This window comes from Puntigrus tetrazona, chromosome 24 (assembly GCF_018831695.1).
Source record: "Puntigrus tetrazona isolate hp1 chromosome 24, ASM1883169v1, whole genome shotgun sequence".
Taxonomy (NCBI): domain Eukaryota; kingdom Metazoa; phylum Chordata; class Actinopteri; order Cypriniformes; family Cyprinidae; genus Puntigrus; species Puntigrus tetrazona.
In genome coordinates this window covers 8099108-8121439 of record NC_056722.1, presented here as the reverse complement: position 1 = coordinate 8121439, position 22332 = coordinate 8099108, and the positions used below count along the sequence as shown (strand labels likewise).

General features: G+C 39.0%; 1 protein-coding gene across 2 annotated transcripts in view; it reads right to left on the bottom strand.

Moving 5' to 3' along the window:
- fars2 (phenylalanyl-tRNA synthetase 2, mitochondrial) overlaps positions 1–22332 on the bottom strand; it is a 104372-nt gene that overhangs the window by 65970 nt on the left and 16070 nt on the right. For both annotated transcript variants that reach the window (XM_043226979.1, XM_043226980.1), the window contains exons 2-4: positions 6196–6816; positions 4507–4669; positions 4292–4423 (exon numbers count right to left, since the gene is read on the bottom strand). In XM_043226979.1, coding sequence (XP_043082914.1) covers positions 4292–4423; positions 4507–4669; positions 6196–6816 — 916 coding nt within the window. The remainder of the gene's footprint in view (positions 1–4291; positions 4424–4506; positions 4670–6195; positions 6817–22332) is intronic.

Genomic DNA, 22332 nt, shown 5'->3' with positions numbered 1-22332 from the left:
GGAGAGGATTTGACAGAATCCCTGCAGTCCGGCGAGGGAAGCAGGGAAGGAGAGGGCTGGGACATCGAGAGAAGTCAAAGAGGAGACTGAGTGAGAGCGAGTTTGTGTTTGCGTACGTATGACGACAGTCGATGCAGAGGAGAGTCAGTTTGTCAGCAGTTGTGGAAAAACTCTGAGACACCAGCAGTTAAGGGGGCAAAAACCTCCCTTTCCTTCCACTTTTGATTTTTCTGTCTTTTTCGCTGAAACTGATAGCGCTGAATGTCATTGCAGGATGTTCACGTCAACTTGTAACATCACCAGAATGAGAAAAGTTACACTTGGTCACTATGCGGATCTATTACTGTTCTGAGAACAATCCAATAACATACCAAAAATACCAAATTTAAAATGTCTTCCAACATGCATTTGATTCGATCATTCGAATCGCTTTCTGAAGATGCATCTAGACCTCATGTAAATGCATCTGGTTGTTCAGGTAACGATTGTAAACGGTTCTCCTAAGGTACATGTACAGCAGAGGAGCAATAACAGGTAAGAAGTGGATAAAGAAAGCACAGCTCTAACATATATATAGTGAACGCAATTTTGCTTCTGGCATCGTCGTCATCATGGACGCTATTATTTGCATATATCATGGCAATTACATATGGTATTTATATTTAGCCAAGTGTAAACGAGATGTTTGTTTTTGTAATATTTCCATAAAATGTATGGAAGTATTACATTCCACCTGTTTTTTATCTCTCTGCCCATTTCAACCTCTCTCTTTCAGTGAAGGTCAGTTTTCATGATCTAATCAATCCCTGGTGAATAAAGTTGCATCCAATTCTACATTTATCACTGAATATGCTGAACTTTCAAGAACAAAAGCTGTCACTAGTAGGGTACCCTTTCACGGTATAATATATTCACCCCCAAAGGGTGCATTTTAGTCTCTTAAAGGCGTAATTCAACCCAAAAATGAAAGTTCTGTCAATTATTACTAACGTTGTTCCTAACCTGTTAGACTTTCTTTCATCTTTGGAATACAAATTAAGTTTTTTTTATAGAATTAGAGAGCTAACTGACCCTCCATAGAGAGCAACTGTACTGAAGCAAGCAAGTATATACTCTCTAAAATTGTGAAACTCCCGGAAGAAGAACGATGGAGCAAATTACGTTATTTTTATTTTCTTTGTGCAAAAAATGTATTATCATAGTGTCGCAAAACTGAAGCTGAGCCACTGATGGCACGTGGACCGTTTTACAGATGCATTTACTAGGTTTCTGGGACTGGGAACATTTCGGTTGATGTCAATGGAGGGTCAGATAACTCAGATTTCATCAAAAATATCTTAATTTATGTTCGGAATACAAACGAAGGGTTTGGAACGAGTTGAGGGCAAGAAATGAATAAGAGAATTATCATTTTTGCTTGAACGAACCCTTTAAAGTTACACATTTGTTCCCAAAATGTAGATATTAATACCTAGATGGTACCGGTGGATAGACCATACTCTCGCATTTTCATGGTCATTCAGGACAGGGGAATAAATCACACTTCCTGGTATTACTATCTGACACAATTAATTATGGGTACAGTACTCAGTACTTAGACATTTGCAGCAGCTACTATCAGATATTTAGTTAATAAGCCATTTTTATGACACGAATTGTGTGAGATTGTCGAAATTCATTAAAATGGCTTCCACGTTACGGCGAAAACTTAACGGTGAAAGCCCCGTAACCTTGACGGGAACTCACGGTCCGCCTAAACGCTGCAAGAAATGACACCCGTGCGAGGATTCGTCTGAGCAGCAAAGCCTCGAGGAGGGGAGCAAGGCCTGCTGACAGCTGTCTGGAGACACGAGGGCTTTGTTTACCCAGTTGTGAATATGCATCGCGACTCGAGTGGGTGTACACAGGGATAAAGCAGTGATTGAGTACAACCAGACAGAACAGGAAGAGAGACGCACGCTCAGTAATCTGTACTCCTGTCAGGCACAGCACTGCGAAAGACACAAACTTTCTACTCCGGTCCAATCAAAGCAGGATTACGGGCGCCCTTGCTATGATGATAAATACCGGAGCGGAAATCAATTTCTGTACTGTCACGCTAGACTCAGATTTTCACAAAAAGTGGTTTACAGCTAAATTCGGTCATTCAGTCGGTCTATAACCTGACCTTTGAGACCGACCTCTCTGCATCCGTGCAGAAGATAAACCTGAACCGAGATGCGAGGACCATAAATAGAAAGCTCTTTACAAGAAACGTTATTTTTCCACGCTGCCAAAACAATGCAGGGGAGCAGCAGCCTTCCAGCGCAACGGAAGAGACGCGCTTGACCGTGAGCGATTTCAAAGAGAGGGAGAGAGAGAGGATGGGAAGGGTGGAATGGAGAATCAAAAATAATGTGTGTGTGTGAGAGAGAGAGATGGGGGTTCTTAAGGACTTGCCTTCAGATTTTAATTATTGATGGATTCAAAATGCCAGAACACACAAGAGGACCTAAAGATAAAATGCTGAATAATATTCTCTGTTGGAGAGGAGCCTCCTAACTGAATACGCAGACTGAATTGACAGCAATAATAATAGTGGAAATAATATATCATTGGAATTCGGCCATATTCTGATTAGCCCATAATCCCAATCTGAAAAAAACCTTTAACATATGCCTGCTTTAATCTGATTTTTGACCTTATTCTGAATATTCACTGTAACGGAATATTCATTTATATCTGCATATGAGCAAATAAAAGTAAATGTAATGAAGAGAGTGCTTAAAAAAGGTTTTGTAGCACTTATAAGAAATAAATCTTTAAATGTCTTTACTGTCACTCTCGATCAATTTCTATTGTTAGTAAATTACGGTAATAAGCGCAAATGTGTCATTAAAAACAGCAAAAGCAAATCAGTCATTTTCAAATACAATGCTTAAACACTATTTAGAGTGATGACGGACCTATCAAGCAAACGATTAAGTTAAGAGTTACACGTAGATTGTGAAATCAAGTTAACAGAGCAGTGAGAAAAAAGCCATTGAGTGGCACTGTCGTTCATTGGCCGTTACGTGTTCCACATGTCGGCGGTGCAGGCGGAGGTGGATGCAGTGCTGTTTAACACAGACAGGATCGATGAAGAGAGCAGATGAGATTGAGGAATTAAGTGGCAGTGAGGAGTGAGATGACTGGGCCGGTGGAGAGGGAGGGCCGGTCATACGGGTCCATCCCCGGGGAGGAAAACCATGTCTCTGCAGTCATGCGTGTCCTTCCCCGCCCCCTTCACTGGTGCGCCTGGATCTCCCTCGTGTGGGACTACCCCATCCGCTTCATGAGGGCCGGTTGCCTCACACAGCACTGCACAACACCGCCATCTACTGGCAGAGGCAGAAGGCCCTTTTCTCCGGGCTCGAAGGTGTGGCCACTGCTGTGAAGGCACAGAGCCGATGGAAAACCTTCCAAGCGTCTTCATTTTTATGCGTCTCCTAACAGATTACGCTGGAAAAAACGTGCTGTCTTGGATTTCTTCTTTTGGCCAAATTGGAGAAATCCAAACTGTGACAAGCTCATCCTATGGTAGTCGGAGCCGAGGGAAATGTTAAATATAAGTATCTTATATTGATTATTGGCAGTCTAACAGGCTCTGTGAGCATCGGTTTCCTTTGTGCTTCCCATGGCATGCAGTATTCAATCATACTTAATAATATTAATAATGATTAATTTTTAATAATGGTTAATTTAGATAACAGTATTTTATCATGCAGCTGTGCCTATTTTATCATAATATATATATATATATATATATATATATATATATATATATATATATATATATATATATATATATAAAGCATTTTTAACAAATTTTAAAAATATATTAGAATTTTTTTCTACTTTATTTTTACAATTAATAATTATTTAAAACATTAAAAAGATATAATTATGACAAAAAGTCAATAATAACAAAAAAAGGTGTAAAATTAGAGGGGGCAAAATTTAATGAAAAAGTAAAAATGCAAAAAGAGTTAAAAATGCAATTATGAAGACGACAACTTTTGCCATAAATCATACATTTTGTGATTATGACTTTTCGTCAAAATAATTATTAGATAAATGCGATATTATATGCTGTTTGAGAGGTTCCATGCCTTCTGCTAACAGTGCGTTTAGATTAAACCGCTGGAGCTCGGCATCTCGACGGACTTCTACTCAAGCAGCCTCATCTGCACTCCCATTGGCGGTTTCTATAAAACCTCACTGTGAAAAGAACCCTACTCTGTTTTGACGTTTATGACTCGGGCAGCTTTACCTGAGCGGACCAGATCCTGCTCCATCACCCCACAGCCCAGCACCTCCAACCAGTCGCCCTGGAAGAGCACCTCCATCTCGAAGGAGGGATGCGTGAAAGGGAAGTAGCAGTCCACCCAGCGGATCTCCAAATCTGCAAGACAGAAACAGACAGATGGAGCAGAGCTGGACAGAGGAAGTGAGGAAACACAAGTGTGAACATCACAGGATTCCTACCTTCCCCAAAAAGGTGTCGCACGAGGCGCGTGAGAGCCTGCTTCAGATCGAACTCCACCAGCTTGACAGCCTCCAGCGTGTGCGTCTCCTGTTTCTGAGGCGTGCGACGGCCGCCGCTCTCAAACAAAGACAGCTCCTCGCCATTCTCCACTCGAGCGAACAGCTGTTAGAGACAAAACAAATGTGTATCTTTAAACGCACTCGAAGATTACGTAAAGATTTCATCATGACTTCTCTGACACCTGTCTTTAAACAGCCTCTTCTTTACAGCCTGGGTGCTTGAAACAACCAGCTTTTTTCACACAGAAAGGCTCTTACAGGTATAAACTATAGAGGACTGCTTTAAACGTGAGGATCTGTTGCCTAAATACTTTCTTCTATCTCTGTTTAAGAGGAAAAACTCAACGTGACAAATATTCAATTTAATTCACTTGAAAGGTCACTGAAACCACACGAGCGTTTGTTTTGTTTTTGTTCAACAAATTGCCAAAAAAAAAAACATTCACCATTTATTATTCTGAAACTTTTAACAACAATATACATGTAATACATTAAAATCCATAATGTATTTAACAAATGTGCATGCTATTGCACATTCATTATTCAGGAATCATTATTTTGTATTATATTTTTATGTTTATGCTTATGTTTAAGCATATTTGTATTTGATCAGCAATTTCTCATTAATGAGAAAATGCGAGAGGAAAAAATATCATTTGAATGTTATATTTACTCATTATTGTGTTATTATTTTGTTCAATTTTTTTTATTATTATTATTAAAGATTAAGGAATTCTTTCAAATTAAGCATGACACATTAACCATGCTCAAAAAGAGCAAAACATGAACTTCTTGTATAAAATTGGCTAAACATTTAATCTGAGAGCTAATTAATCAAATTTTATTACATTTCTTCGACTTTGTAACTCACGACTGCTCAAAAATAGTCCAAATGCATGACAACATTTTCATTTATAACGAAGCAACATCAAAACAACTTAAATGTTGGTTTTGCACAAACTTTCACTTTCAGATTAATATAAAAGTTTTTTCTGGCAGCGTAAACATTCATGCTTATCAACAAAATTCAGTTCTAAACGTTTGTGAGAGGCAGAGAAAAGGCTACATTTTATTTAATATAAAAAGTACAAAAGTTTTTGACATTAATATAATTTTACAGATAATTAAAAATAATAATAATAGTTTTTGACACCTAACTGCACTATCTACATTTTAATTGAATTAATGAATGTTTGAATTTTATTTTATATATATATATATATATATATATATATATATATATATATATATATATATATATATATGTGTGTGTGTCTCTTCCACGTCACAAACGACCCAAATGAATTGTAAGATTAATATAATAATTATATATTATAATATGTTCACAATGTACTTTATTAAAGTAATATTACTGAGAAAAATGTAGGGCTAGTTGTTTCTGCATCCATCGGCTGTTGATTAGACGAACGCAGAAGTGGAGGAAATAATGAAGAAGTCGTGTCACCAGAGAGTGGTCTTTTGCTTTTAGGAAGGAATAAATAAATAAATGAATCCAAAAGAAACTTGCAGGAATAAATTGTTCACTATAAAATGTATACGTAAAATGTATACGTTTCTGTCTAAACATGGCAGTTTTTGGTCAGACTCTATCAAGGACATCATTCTAACCTCGTGGTTCGAGAAAAGCCGCACTCCCTCCATCTGATGGAAGACAGGGTAGTGGCTGGAGTCGATCTCATCTCGTCTGTACACATCTCCGGCCAGCAGGAAGCGGTCCAGGCCTGAGCGCACCAGCTCCTTCTGATGGGCGGAGGTGTGGGCCCGCAGCATGTGTGAGCGGTTCAGGTAGTAATTGTCTCCTTTTCTCCTGCTGGGATGGTCTGGAGGAATGAGCAGACTGTCGAGGTTCTGCTCCACCGTCACCACCGGGCTGAGGTTGTCATGTACGGAGAAGAGCGGGTTTCCCGTGCGTCCGATGTAGGAGCGGTAGAAATGGTCTTTGATGCGCTCTTTAATAAGCCACAGGGGGTGGTGCGGCCGGTTGTGAAGCTGGCTGCCAAGTTTGGACAAGATTTTAGCTGTCACATTGGTCATGTCATCTCGCCGGTAGACACGGCTGAAAACTTCTACTGAGTTTTCAGTAATACTCGGCCGAGGAGCAGAGCCGTCCGTCGACAGACCCCTGCAGGGGTAGAGTTTGTGGGACAGGGCGAGAGAACCGGGCCGCCGGCAGTGACGGACGATGTGTTTGAGGAGAGTCATGGTCATCGTAGCCATCGATCCATGAGTCTGTAAGAAAAGAGAGGAGAACGTTCGCATCAATGGTGGATAAAAACAGTGCTACTGAGGAATAAGAAAGAATCAATCTAGCTAACTAGACTTCAACTAAAAACTAATAGATTCAAACAATTTGCGTGCCCTGTTTATTTTAACATTCAACCGACACGACACTCAACCAACAGGTTAGAGGCGGGGCTATATGTTTGTCTGACCAATGACAGCAGGGCTCAATTTAATACGGATGGATGGAGCACTAGTTCTACGGCTATCAAAACACTGCCTTTGCAACATTTAATACTTCAAATACCGTCAGACTTCAATAAAAGGTTGTAGGCTGTCTTTAATATTGAGCTGCAACCACTTTTTATTATCCAATAAATTCCTGGATCAATTGGTGCAATCAAAAACAAAGTTGTGAAACAATGTTTAGCACCGATCGGCCGACTACTGATCACTGACTGCTGGATTTTGCCCAAAATGCTATTGCTGCATGACTTCTTAAGAGCAAATACATGAACCCATTTGGTGTCTTCTGTATTAAACGATGTTGTACGTGTGATGGAGATTCTCAGGCACGCTGGGCTTTAGTCGAGCAGTGCGAGAGTTAGATTAAATTACTGGGATGTCAGATGAGCTCGCGCGCAAGGGACTTAACCCCAGAAACCTCAAGTGAGATGTGCGGTGCCTGTTCTAACTTGTGACATAGGAAGAGGGGCCCCGTGAGAGAGCTGATGGAAATAGCAGGTGAGAGCTCATGCCCTCGCAAACACAGACAGACACGCGCTCATCTCGTTGTCTTCGCTGCCAGCACACGACACATTAACACAAGATCCGATATCCATCACGCAGCGGGCTCAATCCAGGGAGTCATAATACACTGTGGATGTGATTTATGGGGAGTGCAGTGTAATTGAATTAAGGGTGGTCCCATCCTCATTGCCCTTCTTTGATTCCCTCATTTTCTTTCATTTTCTTTGTTCCTGACAATCTAAGTCCTCTTTTTATTGTTTGTAGCTTTGCAGTGGCATACTGTGACCATTTCAGACTGCAATACCACAGTATTGGGTGTTGGCCTAATACTTTACATGGTATAATGCTATGACCGCAATACATGTACTAAAAGGCGTAATGATAGTGTACATGTATTACACATGCCATTCACATGATGTTCCAGTAAAACATGGTAATATGATACTTTAAAGTAAGCATGGCATTGTATTTCATGAGGAGAGTACCACGGTTTACTATGACACATGGTATTCCCATTGTATATATGCAAAATAAAACACAGTAACATCATGGTACTATAACGTAATTAAAAGAAATCCATTGCACATCTATTGCATTGGAACTGGTAAAAAACATGCAGTCCGAGACCAAAACATTGCCATTACCATGGTAATTAAAGGTGATTTAAAGCTATCCTCCATGATGCATATTCAAAATAAAATATGTAATTTCATGGTACTTCAAAAGTAATTAAAAGTAAGCCATGGAAAAAAGTGCAATTCCAAAACATTATCCAAAACATGCTGACCAAGCCATAAAACATTGCATTGAGTATCATGGTACATCTGTGGAATATTCAAAACAAAACATGGTGCATGTGGTTTAAGTCCTAAAACATGGCATAACAATGGTGTTTTAGGGTACTTTAAAGAATACTGTGGTGCAGCTATGGCACATGCTATTCCCATGATATATACTGAAAATAAAACACAGTAATACCATGCTACTTTTAAGTAATCTATTGATATACGCATTGAAAACCAAAACGTGTGGTCCTAAAACATGCCATTACAACATTACTTTTATGGCATTGTTTCTAGTCACTTTAAAAACTATAGCTCACGCTATTTTCATAAGATATATGTAAAATGGTAATGTCATCGTACTTTAAAGCAATTCAAACACCACCATGGTATATGTTCAAATACTGTGCTATTTTAGTCATCCAATACGTGGTCCTAAAACATACGTACGATGGGATCGTGAAATTCTTGGGAGTGCGTTATAGAATGGTTCACAATACCATGGCACAATACAATGAAGAAAAACATCTCCAATATCCTGTTCTTCTTATATGTAATAAACATCCCATAATAATCTTGGAAGTACACTAGAGTACATACACTTAGCACGGAAGACCAAGGTACATATCATAGAATACCATGGTACAACTATGGTGCATGTTGAAAGAACGACGCTATTCTTACGAGGTATGCTAATTATTGTGTAAAACGCGTCCCAAAAATCGAACGTTTTTGCTACTTTTTTTTCACTGTCCATTCCAGCTGGCCCATTTGAGAGCTTCCGTAAAATGCGTCCGTCTTTTCCTTTCCCTTCCATGTCTGGCCCCCTCTATTAAGTCTCACGCTTTCGCCCTCATCCCTCCCCACTCGTTCTTTCTCTCTCAGAGAGCATTTAGACGGCTGCAGGTCTGGCTCAGGTGCTGGATGTACCGAGGACACAGGGGAGAGCAGGGCTGTATTTATCCCAGACTAACAGTTCTTCTTTCTCTCGGCCCAGCGCAAATATTTGCTTTGGCCAAGCAATATTTTATGAGGCAGAAAGAAAAGACTCATTTTTTTTCCTCCGCTCTCATCACTCTTTCTCTCTGGATCCAGCGAGCAGCACAAAATAGAGGCGCTGTCACTCATGCACTCTCAGGTACACATGCATGCTGTCAAGACTAAGAGTGTCAGGAGAAGAAGGAAGGTACAAAGAAAGTGTGTAGCACTGCAGTGTCGTTGCAGCACGGCAGTGCTCAAGATGCTGCTCCAGTTAAGACCTCACCTTTACGACAAACACGATTCAGCGTACCAGACGAAAACAGGACGATATTTTGATAATACACTACCAGTTAGAAATTATTTAATGAATAGAAGATTCGAAAGATCTCAGTCAATGCTTCAGTCTTAGTCACTTTAGTCAAAAAAAGGAGCCACCGCTGAATATAAAGAAAGAAAGAATGAAGTAATTGCAACTTTTTTTTTTTTTATCTCGAAAGTTTTTCCAGTTGCATTTTTCTCAAAGACGTGTGACGTAAACTCAAATTTCTGAGAACTAAAGGTAGAATTGTGAGAGTTCTAGAGAATTACAGACTCTACATTCGTAACTCTACAGTAATATTTGACATTGATTGAGTTAATAAAGCGGTGCTCGCTGGGTCTCATTATGTAACTGACGGTCATGTATTTAACCTTGTATTTCTCAGCGCAGTTTTTGCCTTAAAAGCTAAATTCTAAATTCCATTTTTGACTTCGGGGTTTGTGCAGTGCTTTAGTGAAATGCAAATGTTCCAACAACAGCTGCGGGGCAATCTAGCTTTATTAGAGCAGAGGCGATGATGATGACCGGGGTCTGAGAATTATCATAAATGATATAAAATCCCGTGTTTGTCCTGATCCACTGATCATGTGGCTAACCTGAAGTAGCCCAAATCTCACCGAGACTGTGAGTCAGCCCACGCATAGCTCGTTTCCAACACCAAGAAGGCAAAAGTGCCGCCACCAAGCGTTTGTTTGTACACAGCTAGCGAAACTCTTAGCGTCTTGGCTGCTTAGAACAGCGTGGCATTGCTCAAAAAAAAAAAAAAAAAAAAAACAGCTCGCCCAAAAAAGCTCAAAGCTCAGTTTGTGTTTCGTCAGAATAGATTTGGGGAGATGAATGGGTGCAGTGAATGGGTGCCGTCAGAATGAGAGTCTAAACAGCTGATAAAAACATCCCAATAATCCAAAAGCAATCATCCCTTGTTGTCCTCGAATATAAAAATGCACCAACGCATTTGTTTAGAACTGTTTCGGGCCGTTTTCTCCTGCAGAATGTTTTGATCTGTGCAGATTTCTCACCTGATTCAGATGAGACCGGCGATATTATGTATAGAGGACTTATTCGTCTATACATAATAACTTAAAAACATCTTCAATAATGCATTTGTTTCTTAAAAAATATTTTGGCTTCATAAAACGGAGTGGCGCGGATTTCTTGTGATGTTTTTATCAGCTGTTTGGACTCTCATTCTGACGGCACCCATTCACTGCAGAGCATCCAGCGGTGATCCAGCGACCATAAATTTCGTTTAGTTTCACAGGCGAAAGAGGTTCACCGGTTCTAATGCAATGACAAAAGTTAGAGCAAAACATGCTAACGGTTCAATCTTCGGGTGCGCTATTCAGAGTTCTAGCCTCAGAGGAGAGAAGAGAACAATGGATTTATTGATTGATTTCCTGTATATTGCCACCAGACCCGTCTCCAGAATCAAATCACTGGGGTTGCTTTTTTAAATTAGTGAGGGTGCTCTACCAAATACATAATATAACATAAATATATAAAGCAAATAGATATATATTTAGAACTCGGTCGAATTACAGGTTTCCGCAAAATTCAGTTAATTAAACCTTCAGGCGATCCCAATGCTCCATATAGTAATTAAAATTGAACATTTTCTGAGAGGAGTATGTTTTTCTCACCTCACCACGAGTAGGCCTATTGTCGCAAAGGGCAGCATTCCAGCTTTGTGAATTTATATTTAGATTTATATCGAACTCTCCAAAGTTAGTCCAAACCAGTGAAATATAATTTTTAAAATCATTCTGATGAAAACGAAAGGATCTTTGACTGTGACGGCCACTTTCTGTCCCAGTGATTTGGATGTATCTAATCAGAAAACCAAGTTTAAATCAATATGGTTTAAAATTTAAATTAATTCAGCGCGATAAACACGATAACCAGAACCAAACCAGATGTTTTTAGCAGGTACCAGCTCTTATCTGGAAAAGAGGAGGGGAGCGAAATGATATAATAAATGATCTGTAGGGTATTTTGTGCTAAACCTTCACAGACACATTCTGGGGACACCAGACACTTATATTCCCTTTTGTAAAAAGGGGCATAATATTTCCTAACTTATCTCCTTTAAGTTAAAACAATGCTTTGGTCTTGGATGAATGAGACTGGTTATTTTGGTTTAAGGTGAGAGAGGAAACCTGACTGCAGATCCGGCCAACATCGTGTCGTAACTAATACAGCAGCAGTGGGCGTGTGAGAAGATAGAGGAGTCTTCCAGCGCTGAAGACAAGCGTCTGTATTAATTAGACCTGGCGAGCGGGCGCAGAGGTTAATGAAGTCAGTATCATGTTCTTCTATCTGGTCACATCTGCTGCTCGGTATGTGCTGAGGAGTCAAAGGTCATTCATCCACCTGCGACAACTCAGCGTGCATGCGGCAGGATATACAATATTTACCCTCATCTGAAAGACTTTTCTCGAGAGTTTCAACTTTACTGCAAAGTCGAGAACTGGAGAACCTTGTCAGACCCCTCTGTGAGTAGAAATATCGGCTAAAACCAAAAACTAAAATGGAAAAATGTAAATGTATAAAAAATATATATATATATATAATAAATAATATATATATATATATAATATATATATATATATATATATATATATATATATATATATATATATATATATATATATATATATTTTTTTTATATATATATATATATATATATATATATGTGTGTGTGTGTGTGTGTGTGTGTATTTAGTTTGAATTAAAAGAATATGCAATTGTTATTATTATCATCATATTATTATTAAAATAATAAATAATTATTCAGACTATTATTACATTTATGCACACATTAATTAAGTTAAAATTATTAAATTAATGTGTGTAATAATATATATGTATAAACGTTAAAATTAGGTCTCTCAAAATTATGTATTTGAATTGCGCTACACAATACGGCTGAATTGCAAAATTCACTGAAAACGTTTTGATTATGGAGGTTTTATATTTTATTCTAACATTATTCGATGGCTGAAAGGTTGCAGCCTTCCCACTGGGATGCCTTTCTGTATACTGGAGTTCAATGAACTGAAATAAATGTAATAAACTGAATGAAACAAAATGGTAGCAGCGCTCAGCTGCAGTGCTCAGATGATGTCACTGTTATGCTGCCAAACAAGTCGGTAAAGAGACACAGACACAAAAACTCTCAGAGCTCAACAGAACTGAACTAGAAACGAACCGAAGGAGTCTCAAGATGCGTTTGTTTTTTTAGCGCCCGGGCTTGTCGCTACTCACCAGAGATTCCCGATCACAGACACATTTCTTTCTTAAGCTCTTTTCTAGCAAACAAAAACAAAACAAAAAACGTCCAAAATCATAACGAACTTCCTCTATGATTACAAACCAAACAACAAAGCAACAAAAAAATGCTCCCCTACCTTTATATCTTCTACAGACAAAACTTTTATAGGAAAAAAACTAAAAATTATAAATATTTTATACCAAACTAAAACAAACATCTCCATCATAACTCTTTTACGTCAAACCAAACACAAAAAAAATCATTGACAATTACAATTATTTTACACCAAACCTCTCCACCATTATAACACTTTTATATCACACCAAACAAAACAAAACAAAACAAAAGAGCTCTTTCTCAACTCGACTCTTTCATGTCAAACAAAAACGATAACTCTTTTGTACAACAAAACCAAACTAAAAACTTTATTTTATTTTATACTGAACCGATATATCAAAATGCTGGTCCACCATTGCAACGATTTCAAACAAAAATCGCTTTTCAAAAGTAGTTTGGTATATTTAATGTTCACTGTGAACCAAACAAAACAAAAAGGGAGCTCCATCGTGTGACTATTTCATTTCAAACGAACACGCTCATCGTACGATTGCTCGCAGTTCTTTCAAATCAAACAGAAACTGCACTATTATAACTATTTTAAACGAAACAAAACACTCTAAGTCATCAGAACGACAAGATATTTGCACTGCACCGGCTTCTGCTGAATATGCCATCATTTTAAAACTCACACTGATGTGCTGCGCAACAAAAATTGGACTATTTATAGATTGACACGCCTTTTGACGCGAGATGCAGCAAACCATGACGCGCCTGCCAAAGACATCCGTCTGACGCATACGTAAATAGAGCATCAATTAAAAAAATAACCCAGGCGGAGTGCAAGAATGTGTTGCATTATCTATGTATGAACGGATTCGTCTTCTCGAAGCAGACTTTAAATAAACTTGATAACCGCTAGCTGCTAATAGGCGCACTGCAAAGTCGTCATTTCTACACTACACTTTGTAATAGTGCAACCCAAGGAACTTGAGTGCGATGCACTAACTGTACAGCGAGAAAAATAGATGCTACGATGCTTTTTACAAAATCATGGGATTCCACGAAAAGGACATTAGTCTCGATTGCCTCCATTTCCACGCAAAGCACTTGGCTACTCATTGTGACGTTATAGCCGAATCAAACGCATTGTGAAATAGCGGGGCAGAATCAAACTTAACGATCTGAAGAATTGATTTCGCGTCACTTTAAGGGACTCTGAAAAAGTCTCTTCAATCAAACAGAATGCAGCTGGTTAGGTACGGCAGATCACCGTGTTTGTCTCATTGCTCGTCTGACCCAGGTTCTTTTTAAACATCTGAAAGCCGAACGTCGCTGAGAGCTTTCAGATTTTCGCGAACATGATGCAGGGATCTTCTGGGGATCAACCGAAGTCGTAGCTGAAGACTTGCAGCTCTGTCTGAAGCAGCCAATTCTGTATTCTCAGAGAGGTGGAATTGTCTCTAGAGCTGTCCGTGTTTTCCTCACATCCATACATCACCTAATTCATTAGCTTCAACAAGATGCATAAGCAGACAGTGTGAAGCCAGATGCAGTTTTATGTGATTTCGGGCCAACTTAGTTAAAATCCCCAGGAAGAAACATAACTCAAACTCACAGCTTGAAAATGTACTTAAAGGCACAGTTCACCCCAAAATGGGCAGAATTTCCAAAATTACCACGCTGATGTATGTTCGAGTGTTTGTTTTTCTAATAAGTTTGCTTCTAGATAGTTATAAAAATGGTGGGTGGTGGACATTTGGGCAGGACATGAACTCCATGTGAATCTCTTCTGCACAAACTCTAGCTCCAAATGAATCACTACAGTACAGGCTCGGGTAACAAATGAATCTCTACCTGATTATTACTGTGCAGATTTGGGGTCCAAATGAATCATTACAAGATTCGAACTTTAAATGAATCGCTACTGAGCAGACTGAGCAGTGAAAGAAAATTAAGACCCTTCATCCATCTTTTATTTCAAATCTTCGGCTGGAGACTCTAAATGAATCACTACTACACAGACTAAGGCTTCAAATGAATTAGTACAATGCAGATTTGAGGTCCAAATTAATCACTAATGTGAAAATCTGAACTTTAAATGAATCACTACTGTGCAGAATCAGGGTCTAAACGAATTACTACAATGCAGACTGTGGCTCCAAATGAATCACTACTGCGCAGACTAGGGCTCTAAATAAATCACTACAATGCAGATTTGAGGTCCAAATGAATCACTACTGTAAAGATTTGAACTTTAAATAAATCGCTAGTGTGCAGACTGTGGCTCCAAATGAAACCGTACAATGCAGATTTGAGGTCCAAATGAACCACTACTGTGAAGATTTGAACTTTAAATGAATTACTAGTGTGCAGACTTGGGGTTCAAATGAATCACAACTGTACAGATTTGAACTTTAAATTAATCACTAGTGTGCAGACTCTGGGTACAAATGAATCACTATAATGCCGACTGTGGCTCCAAATGAATCAGTACAATGCAGATTTGGGGTTCAAATGAATCACTACTGCAAAGATTTGAACTTTAATGAATCACTAGTGTGCAGACTTTGGGTACAAATGAATCACTATAATGCCGACTGTGGCTCCAAATGAATCAGTACAATGCAGATTTGGGGTTCAAATGAATCACTACTGCAAAGATTTGAACTTTAATGAATCACTAGTGTGCAGACTTTGGGTTCAAATGAATCAGTACAATGCAGACTTGGGATCCAAATGAATCACTACTGAGAAGTTGGAAGGGAACGAACACGCTTGGCCCATCTTTGTTTTTTCACAGTCTCGTGTGCTTTTCCTGCGGCTGTGTTTGGAGTGAGTGAGGCTCATACCGGAGCCATAATTCACAGGACCCTCGCCTTTAGACGGCGTACGCCACCACAGCAAATCAAGCACCCCTCCAAGCTCTATCAGAGACTCTGCCAAACACACTCACACATGACCTGGCGCACACACACATGCACACACACACACACACGCTCACTTGCAGGCGTCAGTCAGTGTCACCTGCTTTGGGAATAGTGTGGATGGCAAGCAATCTGCAATTAGTGGAGAAAAAGAGAGCAAGCACTGCAGCAAACACATCTAAACACTACCTAGCGCTGTAAGATCAGCTCAGCTCAGGTTTTTAGGGTGCAACAGTTTCAGCACTCTGAACCTCACACGAGTTTCTACTTCTGGATTTTTCGCAACGCAGACACTGCAGTGTCATAAATCTTAATCCTGCCACGGCTGAAACTCTTCTATCACGACATATTTCAGAGGAAACCATAGAATCAGGCTTTCTGTACGATAACCCTTGTCACTGAGCTTGTCCCCGTTCATAAATTCTCAACTCAATGTGTAGAATAAACAGATGGCGACGCTGCTTGGCGTCTAATTGTGATATATTGCACTCATTACCAATATGCAAAGTTTAAGGTTCAATTGTGCGCCGATGCAGGGGTCCTTTATTAATTTCATTATGATAGCATGAGGTTTTAGGCCTCTCTCTCTAAAAACCCCCCCAAAAAAACTAAAAGCTGAAGAACAAAAATAAATTAAAAAAACTAAATAGCCTTTGCAACCGAACTAGGAAAAGCCATAAAGGCTATTCTGACCGGTAAGTGAAAAATCTCATCAGATATTTTCTGGAAATTTGTCCCTAATGATAATTATACAAGATTTTGATTAGTGTGTTGTTGTGCCAGTAACTTTTGATATTTTTTATATTTTTTGTGGTGGTTAGTTTGCAGCAGTAGCAGCAATTTAAATTGATTGTACACGCATTTTACCATAATGACATTATTTTTTCATTAACCTGCAGTTGCAAATACAAAATAATGATTTGATATTTTTAAGCAATTAATTAAATATTGATACTAATGCTAAAAAACCCCCACTATTTTTATAATTAAAATTGCCAGTAGGAGTCATTGAATCACTAATTCAACTGATTCATTCAAATATCTGACTGATTCAGTAATGAAAACCAATGTGAGCTGCAGAGATGCAAAACGGTTCAGTTTGAAACTATTTTTAGCGGTGAATTACAGCAAAGCAGGGACTTTTTTGACGCTTAATATTAAGTTCTAGTGTACTGTATTGGTGTCAATATCACATTTTTACAATATCACATAATGCTAATATCACATTTGTGATCGTGCTGAAATTCCGCGTGATTACCTTTCGTGTGATATCGACTATGTCAAACGCTATAAATATAAAATGCAAAAACATCTGTGCCCCAAATCGAGAATGCATTTCATTAGACTAAATGACACCGTGAAAACGTGCACACACTAGTCAATCGCACTCTTACACCATAAAAAAAAAAGAAGTTTGAAAATCTAGGACAACCCTGTTCTGTGTGGGTCTCGCACATTCACCCTCATTCATGCCATTGGACTGTAATTCCAGTGGCTTCGGGAATCAGATGGCATGACATTTATTTTTCCCTCCTGCTCTGGTCGCCATGCTATTTTGAGAGAGCCAGGTTGGCGTGGACGTTATGCCATACGCCAGTGCCCGGGCCTGATTGGTCTGCGTGTGCTCGGTCGCTGTGGGCATCAGCGGATCCATGCAGAGCCAGGTCACCCTCAAATGAGCTGGCATCACAGAAAGGTCCAATGGGCAGCAAACAGAATCACTAATGTGAGAGAGTATACAACAGGTCATACTGAGAGAAACGCTGCCAGTGGCATATTCTGCATCTGCTGATCGCTGTCTGATACCTAGCTGAATGTTTCAGCGCCTTGGAACGTTATTTTTAAATGCAATACGCTATATTATCGTGTCACTCCTCACAAGTCACTAAATACATTTAAACATTTATCAGAAGTAATACATCGCCTAAGGTGGCGTCAGATGAGAACAGAAACGTTTTGTTGTATTTTGCTGTACGCAAAACTCAGATTGGATTCTAGATGACTGTTGATTATTACGGGAGCAATTTCATTACGCCGTTCGCTCATGGTTTAGACAAGGTGTCACATAGATGCAAAGAGCTCTAACGCGTCTCGAAAACAGCTGTTGTAGATGCAGCCACTTCATGGCTGTGCATTTTTTAAAGATTTTAACATATGTAATGTAATACAAATGCAACAAAATAAAACGTTACGAAACAAAAAGAAAGCAAAGCAATAAAATAAAATGGGGAAGTAGACAATTTATAAATATAAATTTATAGGGAAGTGAAGATTGTTAAACTGCATTTACAAGTATATAATAATAATTGTAATTATAAAAAACATCAATCGTAAATTCGTCATATTTTGCTAAGGGGATGTCTGTAGTTTTTACCGTAAGATATAAACTGTGAGATATTACTGTGATATATAATAAGTTTTATAATTCAATCTGAACTGTAAATAGATGTAAATTAAAAACACTGAGAAAGAATTCACAATTTTCATATCTTGGATATCTTTTTCAACAGAATTGCAAAAAATAAAAATATAAACTAACTATGAGGTAAAAAGCTGCAATGACCTCATCTAGATCATCCATTGATTAAAAAACAGGTTTCCATAGTACTTCCATAAATATTTCATCATAGTAAGATCTATCAAGCATAAATTAAATGAAATTGAATTTTATATGTCTAGTTTACATGCAAACAAGCATACAGTCTGTTTTAACAAAAATTTGGTTGAAAATGATATCTTCGGTTTATATAGTCACATCTCTTGCTGTGAAAATGTAAATATTAGGATAGAAGAATATTCAGGAAGAGGTCAAAGCCTGATCCTAGCAGAACTTATGGAAGGCTGTTAAATATTCCACCATAGTAGAACGGTTTAAAAACCTCCTCAAGGACAAAACCGCCAAATGATCATTATGACCCACCGATGCTAATGTTCCCACCATGTTTCCTGTCTAATAGCGGGCTCTGCCTATAGATAGAAACCCACAGCGGTGTGAAGGTTAGCAGCAGACAGGAGTGTGACAAGGACACAGTGTTCACGTGTAATTGGCACCTCAGCGCTGTAATCACTACATCGGTGTGCTACCTCTCGGTTCACGTTCAAATCGCTGCGTACGGATCGTTTAGACAGATCACACTCCTTCCCGAGTTAATCTTCACATAATACAGTCAGCATACGTTACTCATGACGAGCGGCAGTTCTCCAGCGCGTTTCTGCTGGACCATGATCGAACAAGAAACCGGATCCGACGACCTGCATCGGAGGAGCAAAGGACACTGGTGTGGAGGAAAAAAAACTAACCGAGATCGCAAAGTACGGGCGAATTTTAATATCAGACTACACGATGTCAAGCACTTGAAACTGAGGTGTGAGCAAAACATCAGAGACCACAAATGCATCACAGATGCATCAATATATCAATATCAATAAAATCAAAGACAGCGGAGAGTGACGAAACGTCACTGTCGAAGGAAAGATGTCAGCAGATCTGACTGAAACCCTTGCTTTTATTCAGTGTTTCCACGGAAGCCCATTTCCAACTCAGAAAATAAATAATAATTATAAAAGAATTTTATGATGTGTACCAAATGTATACCTCCCAATAACTACGTTTCCATCAACCTGTTTTAATGTGCATTTTAAAGTAATCGCATGAGAAACAAGTGATGGAAATGGCAAATTTTGAATAAAAATCTTTTTTTTTTTTTATATACTCATTTGAGGTGGAAACTCGGCTAATGCGACTAACAGTTTGAAACTGGTTAGGCTGGGGTCAAAACAAGCTTTGCCCAACAAAACTTTTATAAATAGTCAAATTATTTCTTAGAGATTCTCAGCAACAGTGAACCAGAGCAAGTGACTAGAGTTCAGATTTGTTTCAATGTATGATTTTTGGCTGATGAACAAATTAAAAAAAAAAAAAATCTAAAAGGCCTTACGCTGAATAACAGCTGCCTAGCAACCTTTTGAAATCTTAAAAGCTACATAGGAATGTGCTAAAACACTTCTGGTCAACCGATATATCGGCTGATATTGGCATTTTAAACTGATTTCTGTTTTTAATAATAATAATAATAATATCAAAAATGACTGGTCGAGGGTCACATTTATTTTAATTTTATACATTAAATGATTAACTTTTTAAAATGCACAACCATCCTGAGGTTCCTTCCCAAATCCCAGTTTTGGAAACCTGACGTAATGCAACTTAATGTTTATTAATAACACCAAATGAAATTTTCTTACTCTTTGCACTTTCAAACAACATTTTAAACAAGATTATCCAATTTTAATCAATGCGAAGGTCATTAAAAATTAAGTCTCGAATATATTACCCAAAATGTGTAACATAATAAATTACGTTACTAATTGCAATTTTTAAATTAGTGACGCACTTCAATCTGTACGTAATCTTTTAAGCACTGAATATCATACAACCCATTCTACGTAATGAATGACATGTCCGTTCCGCGTGTTTCGAAGGAGTTTCTTTATGGGGTTGGCGTCACTAGACCATGTCATGGCATTCGCGCCTCAGACGGTGATTCAGTTTAAGGGTTAAATGGCAGAAGAGGCGAACGTCCTGCCTCCACCTTATGCTTCATCACCTCTGCGGTTACACACGCCTACGGTGGAGCCATGCCCCGTGACAGGAAACCGAGGGCCGCAGAGCTCAACGAGCGCCTGCTAAGAGGCCGTGCTGGGCTCTGAGAGAGGGCAGCCCTCAGGCCAGGCCAGGCGTAGGAACCACGCATCCTGGCTGACACGCTGTTCCCACGGCAACGCGGGACGGTGCCATCCGCACCCACGCACTAACTGGTGTCCCTCTCACCTCGGCCAACATTCGGCCGCCCCCGCATTAGAATGTCCCACTGCCCGTTTCCTTGCGGCTTTGTGTCTTTTTCGTGGAAAAGTTACGTGCTGGCCATTTGTCCCAATCGTTTCGCAATTCAACAAATGTGAAAAAAGAACAGGGTTTTGAGGCTTTGCGTGACAATGACGTTTAAAATGCACATGGACCACAGAAGTTCAAACATGCTTGTTTTATGCACAAGAACAAACATGTGCTTCTTAAATGCTAAGCATGAACGTTTGGGCTTTTGTTTGCCATATTTGCATTAAAAAGCAATAAAAAAAACTACATTTAATCTCCTCATCGTATAAAGTGATTGCTTCTCCTCTGAAGGTTACCTTTACAATGTCTTTGTGTACTTTTCGAAGCTTGTAAATGCTGATACTTTGTTGACGACAAACGGGATCATTTTTATTTTTGTTCTCAAGATAAATTAAATTTGGAACAACACACGTTTAAGGAAATGATGAAAGATTTGTCTTTTTCTCATGAAAAGTCTGACTTATACAAGTTAAAGACGTTAAGTAGAGGAAGCACATTCATGTTCTTCTATTAAATTATGATAAAACAGAGATAGTTACCAAAATTCTGTACACATTGACTCTGCATTTAGAAGTATACTGTGACTTTATCTATAAGGTTCTGATTAGACTGTAATATTTCCCAGGAAAAACTGGGTTCTTCCACCTTTATTTACCAAGTTATTAGTCACGTTTTGCTCAGTTGTCTCTAAATTTTAGGTAAACTAGCTATTTCTAAAATTAACCGCAATAATGCTTTCAAAAATGTTCATAAAGACTCCCTACTACTGGTTAAAAAAACCAAAAGCCCGCCCCAAACTCAAGGCATTGGCTAGGCATTGGAAAATAAACAAACGAAGATGTATATAAACCACCACAGAGCCACAGTGTTGTCACTTTAGGAGAAATCGACCTACAGGTGGCTTACTTGCAGCTGCCCCATGTGTATTAATCCGAGCATTTAATATCAAAATCATTTCTAAAAGCACCACGAAGCCAGACTCAAAGCGTTTCACGTAAGGCGGAGAAAACGTATGACATATAGCACGCTCCTAAAGCAGCTCTGACAGGGATATAAATGCAATAAAAGTGCATTTCAGGACCACCGTGCCACACGGCTGTCAGAGCCTTGAGTAGTTGCCGGCAAAAGCGCAAACAAGGTAAACTTTTATGAGCAGCCAGGAAATGTGTGGCAGTTGCCGTCTCTAGACCATCTCAGCCTGCTTACTCCATTCATCTGTCCCCTATGCGTGTGTGTGTGTGTGTGTGTGTGTGTCGTCCCCAACCAATCCTCCCGTCTTCAGAGCCCGTCACTTCCCAAGATGCATTCCTTTCGTCCCGTTTGTGCACTCTGCATTATGAACTGCCACATCAGATAAAATAACCCTAAAATGACATCCGTGACAGCTCCGAATGCATAAGTCCGCTTACTAGACACTTTACACCCGTAGCCTTACTTCGTCCCAATTTCTTCGTTTCGATTTTGGAGATGGCCTGGCACGGTAAGTCAAGGTGACAACATGTTGTGTTTAAAACAAAACAAACCAAAAAAAAGAAAACAATCAA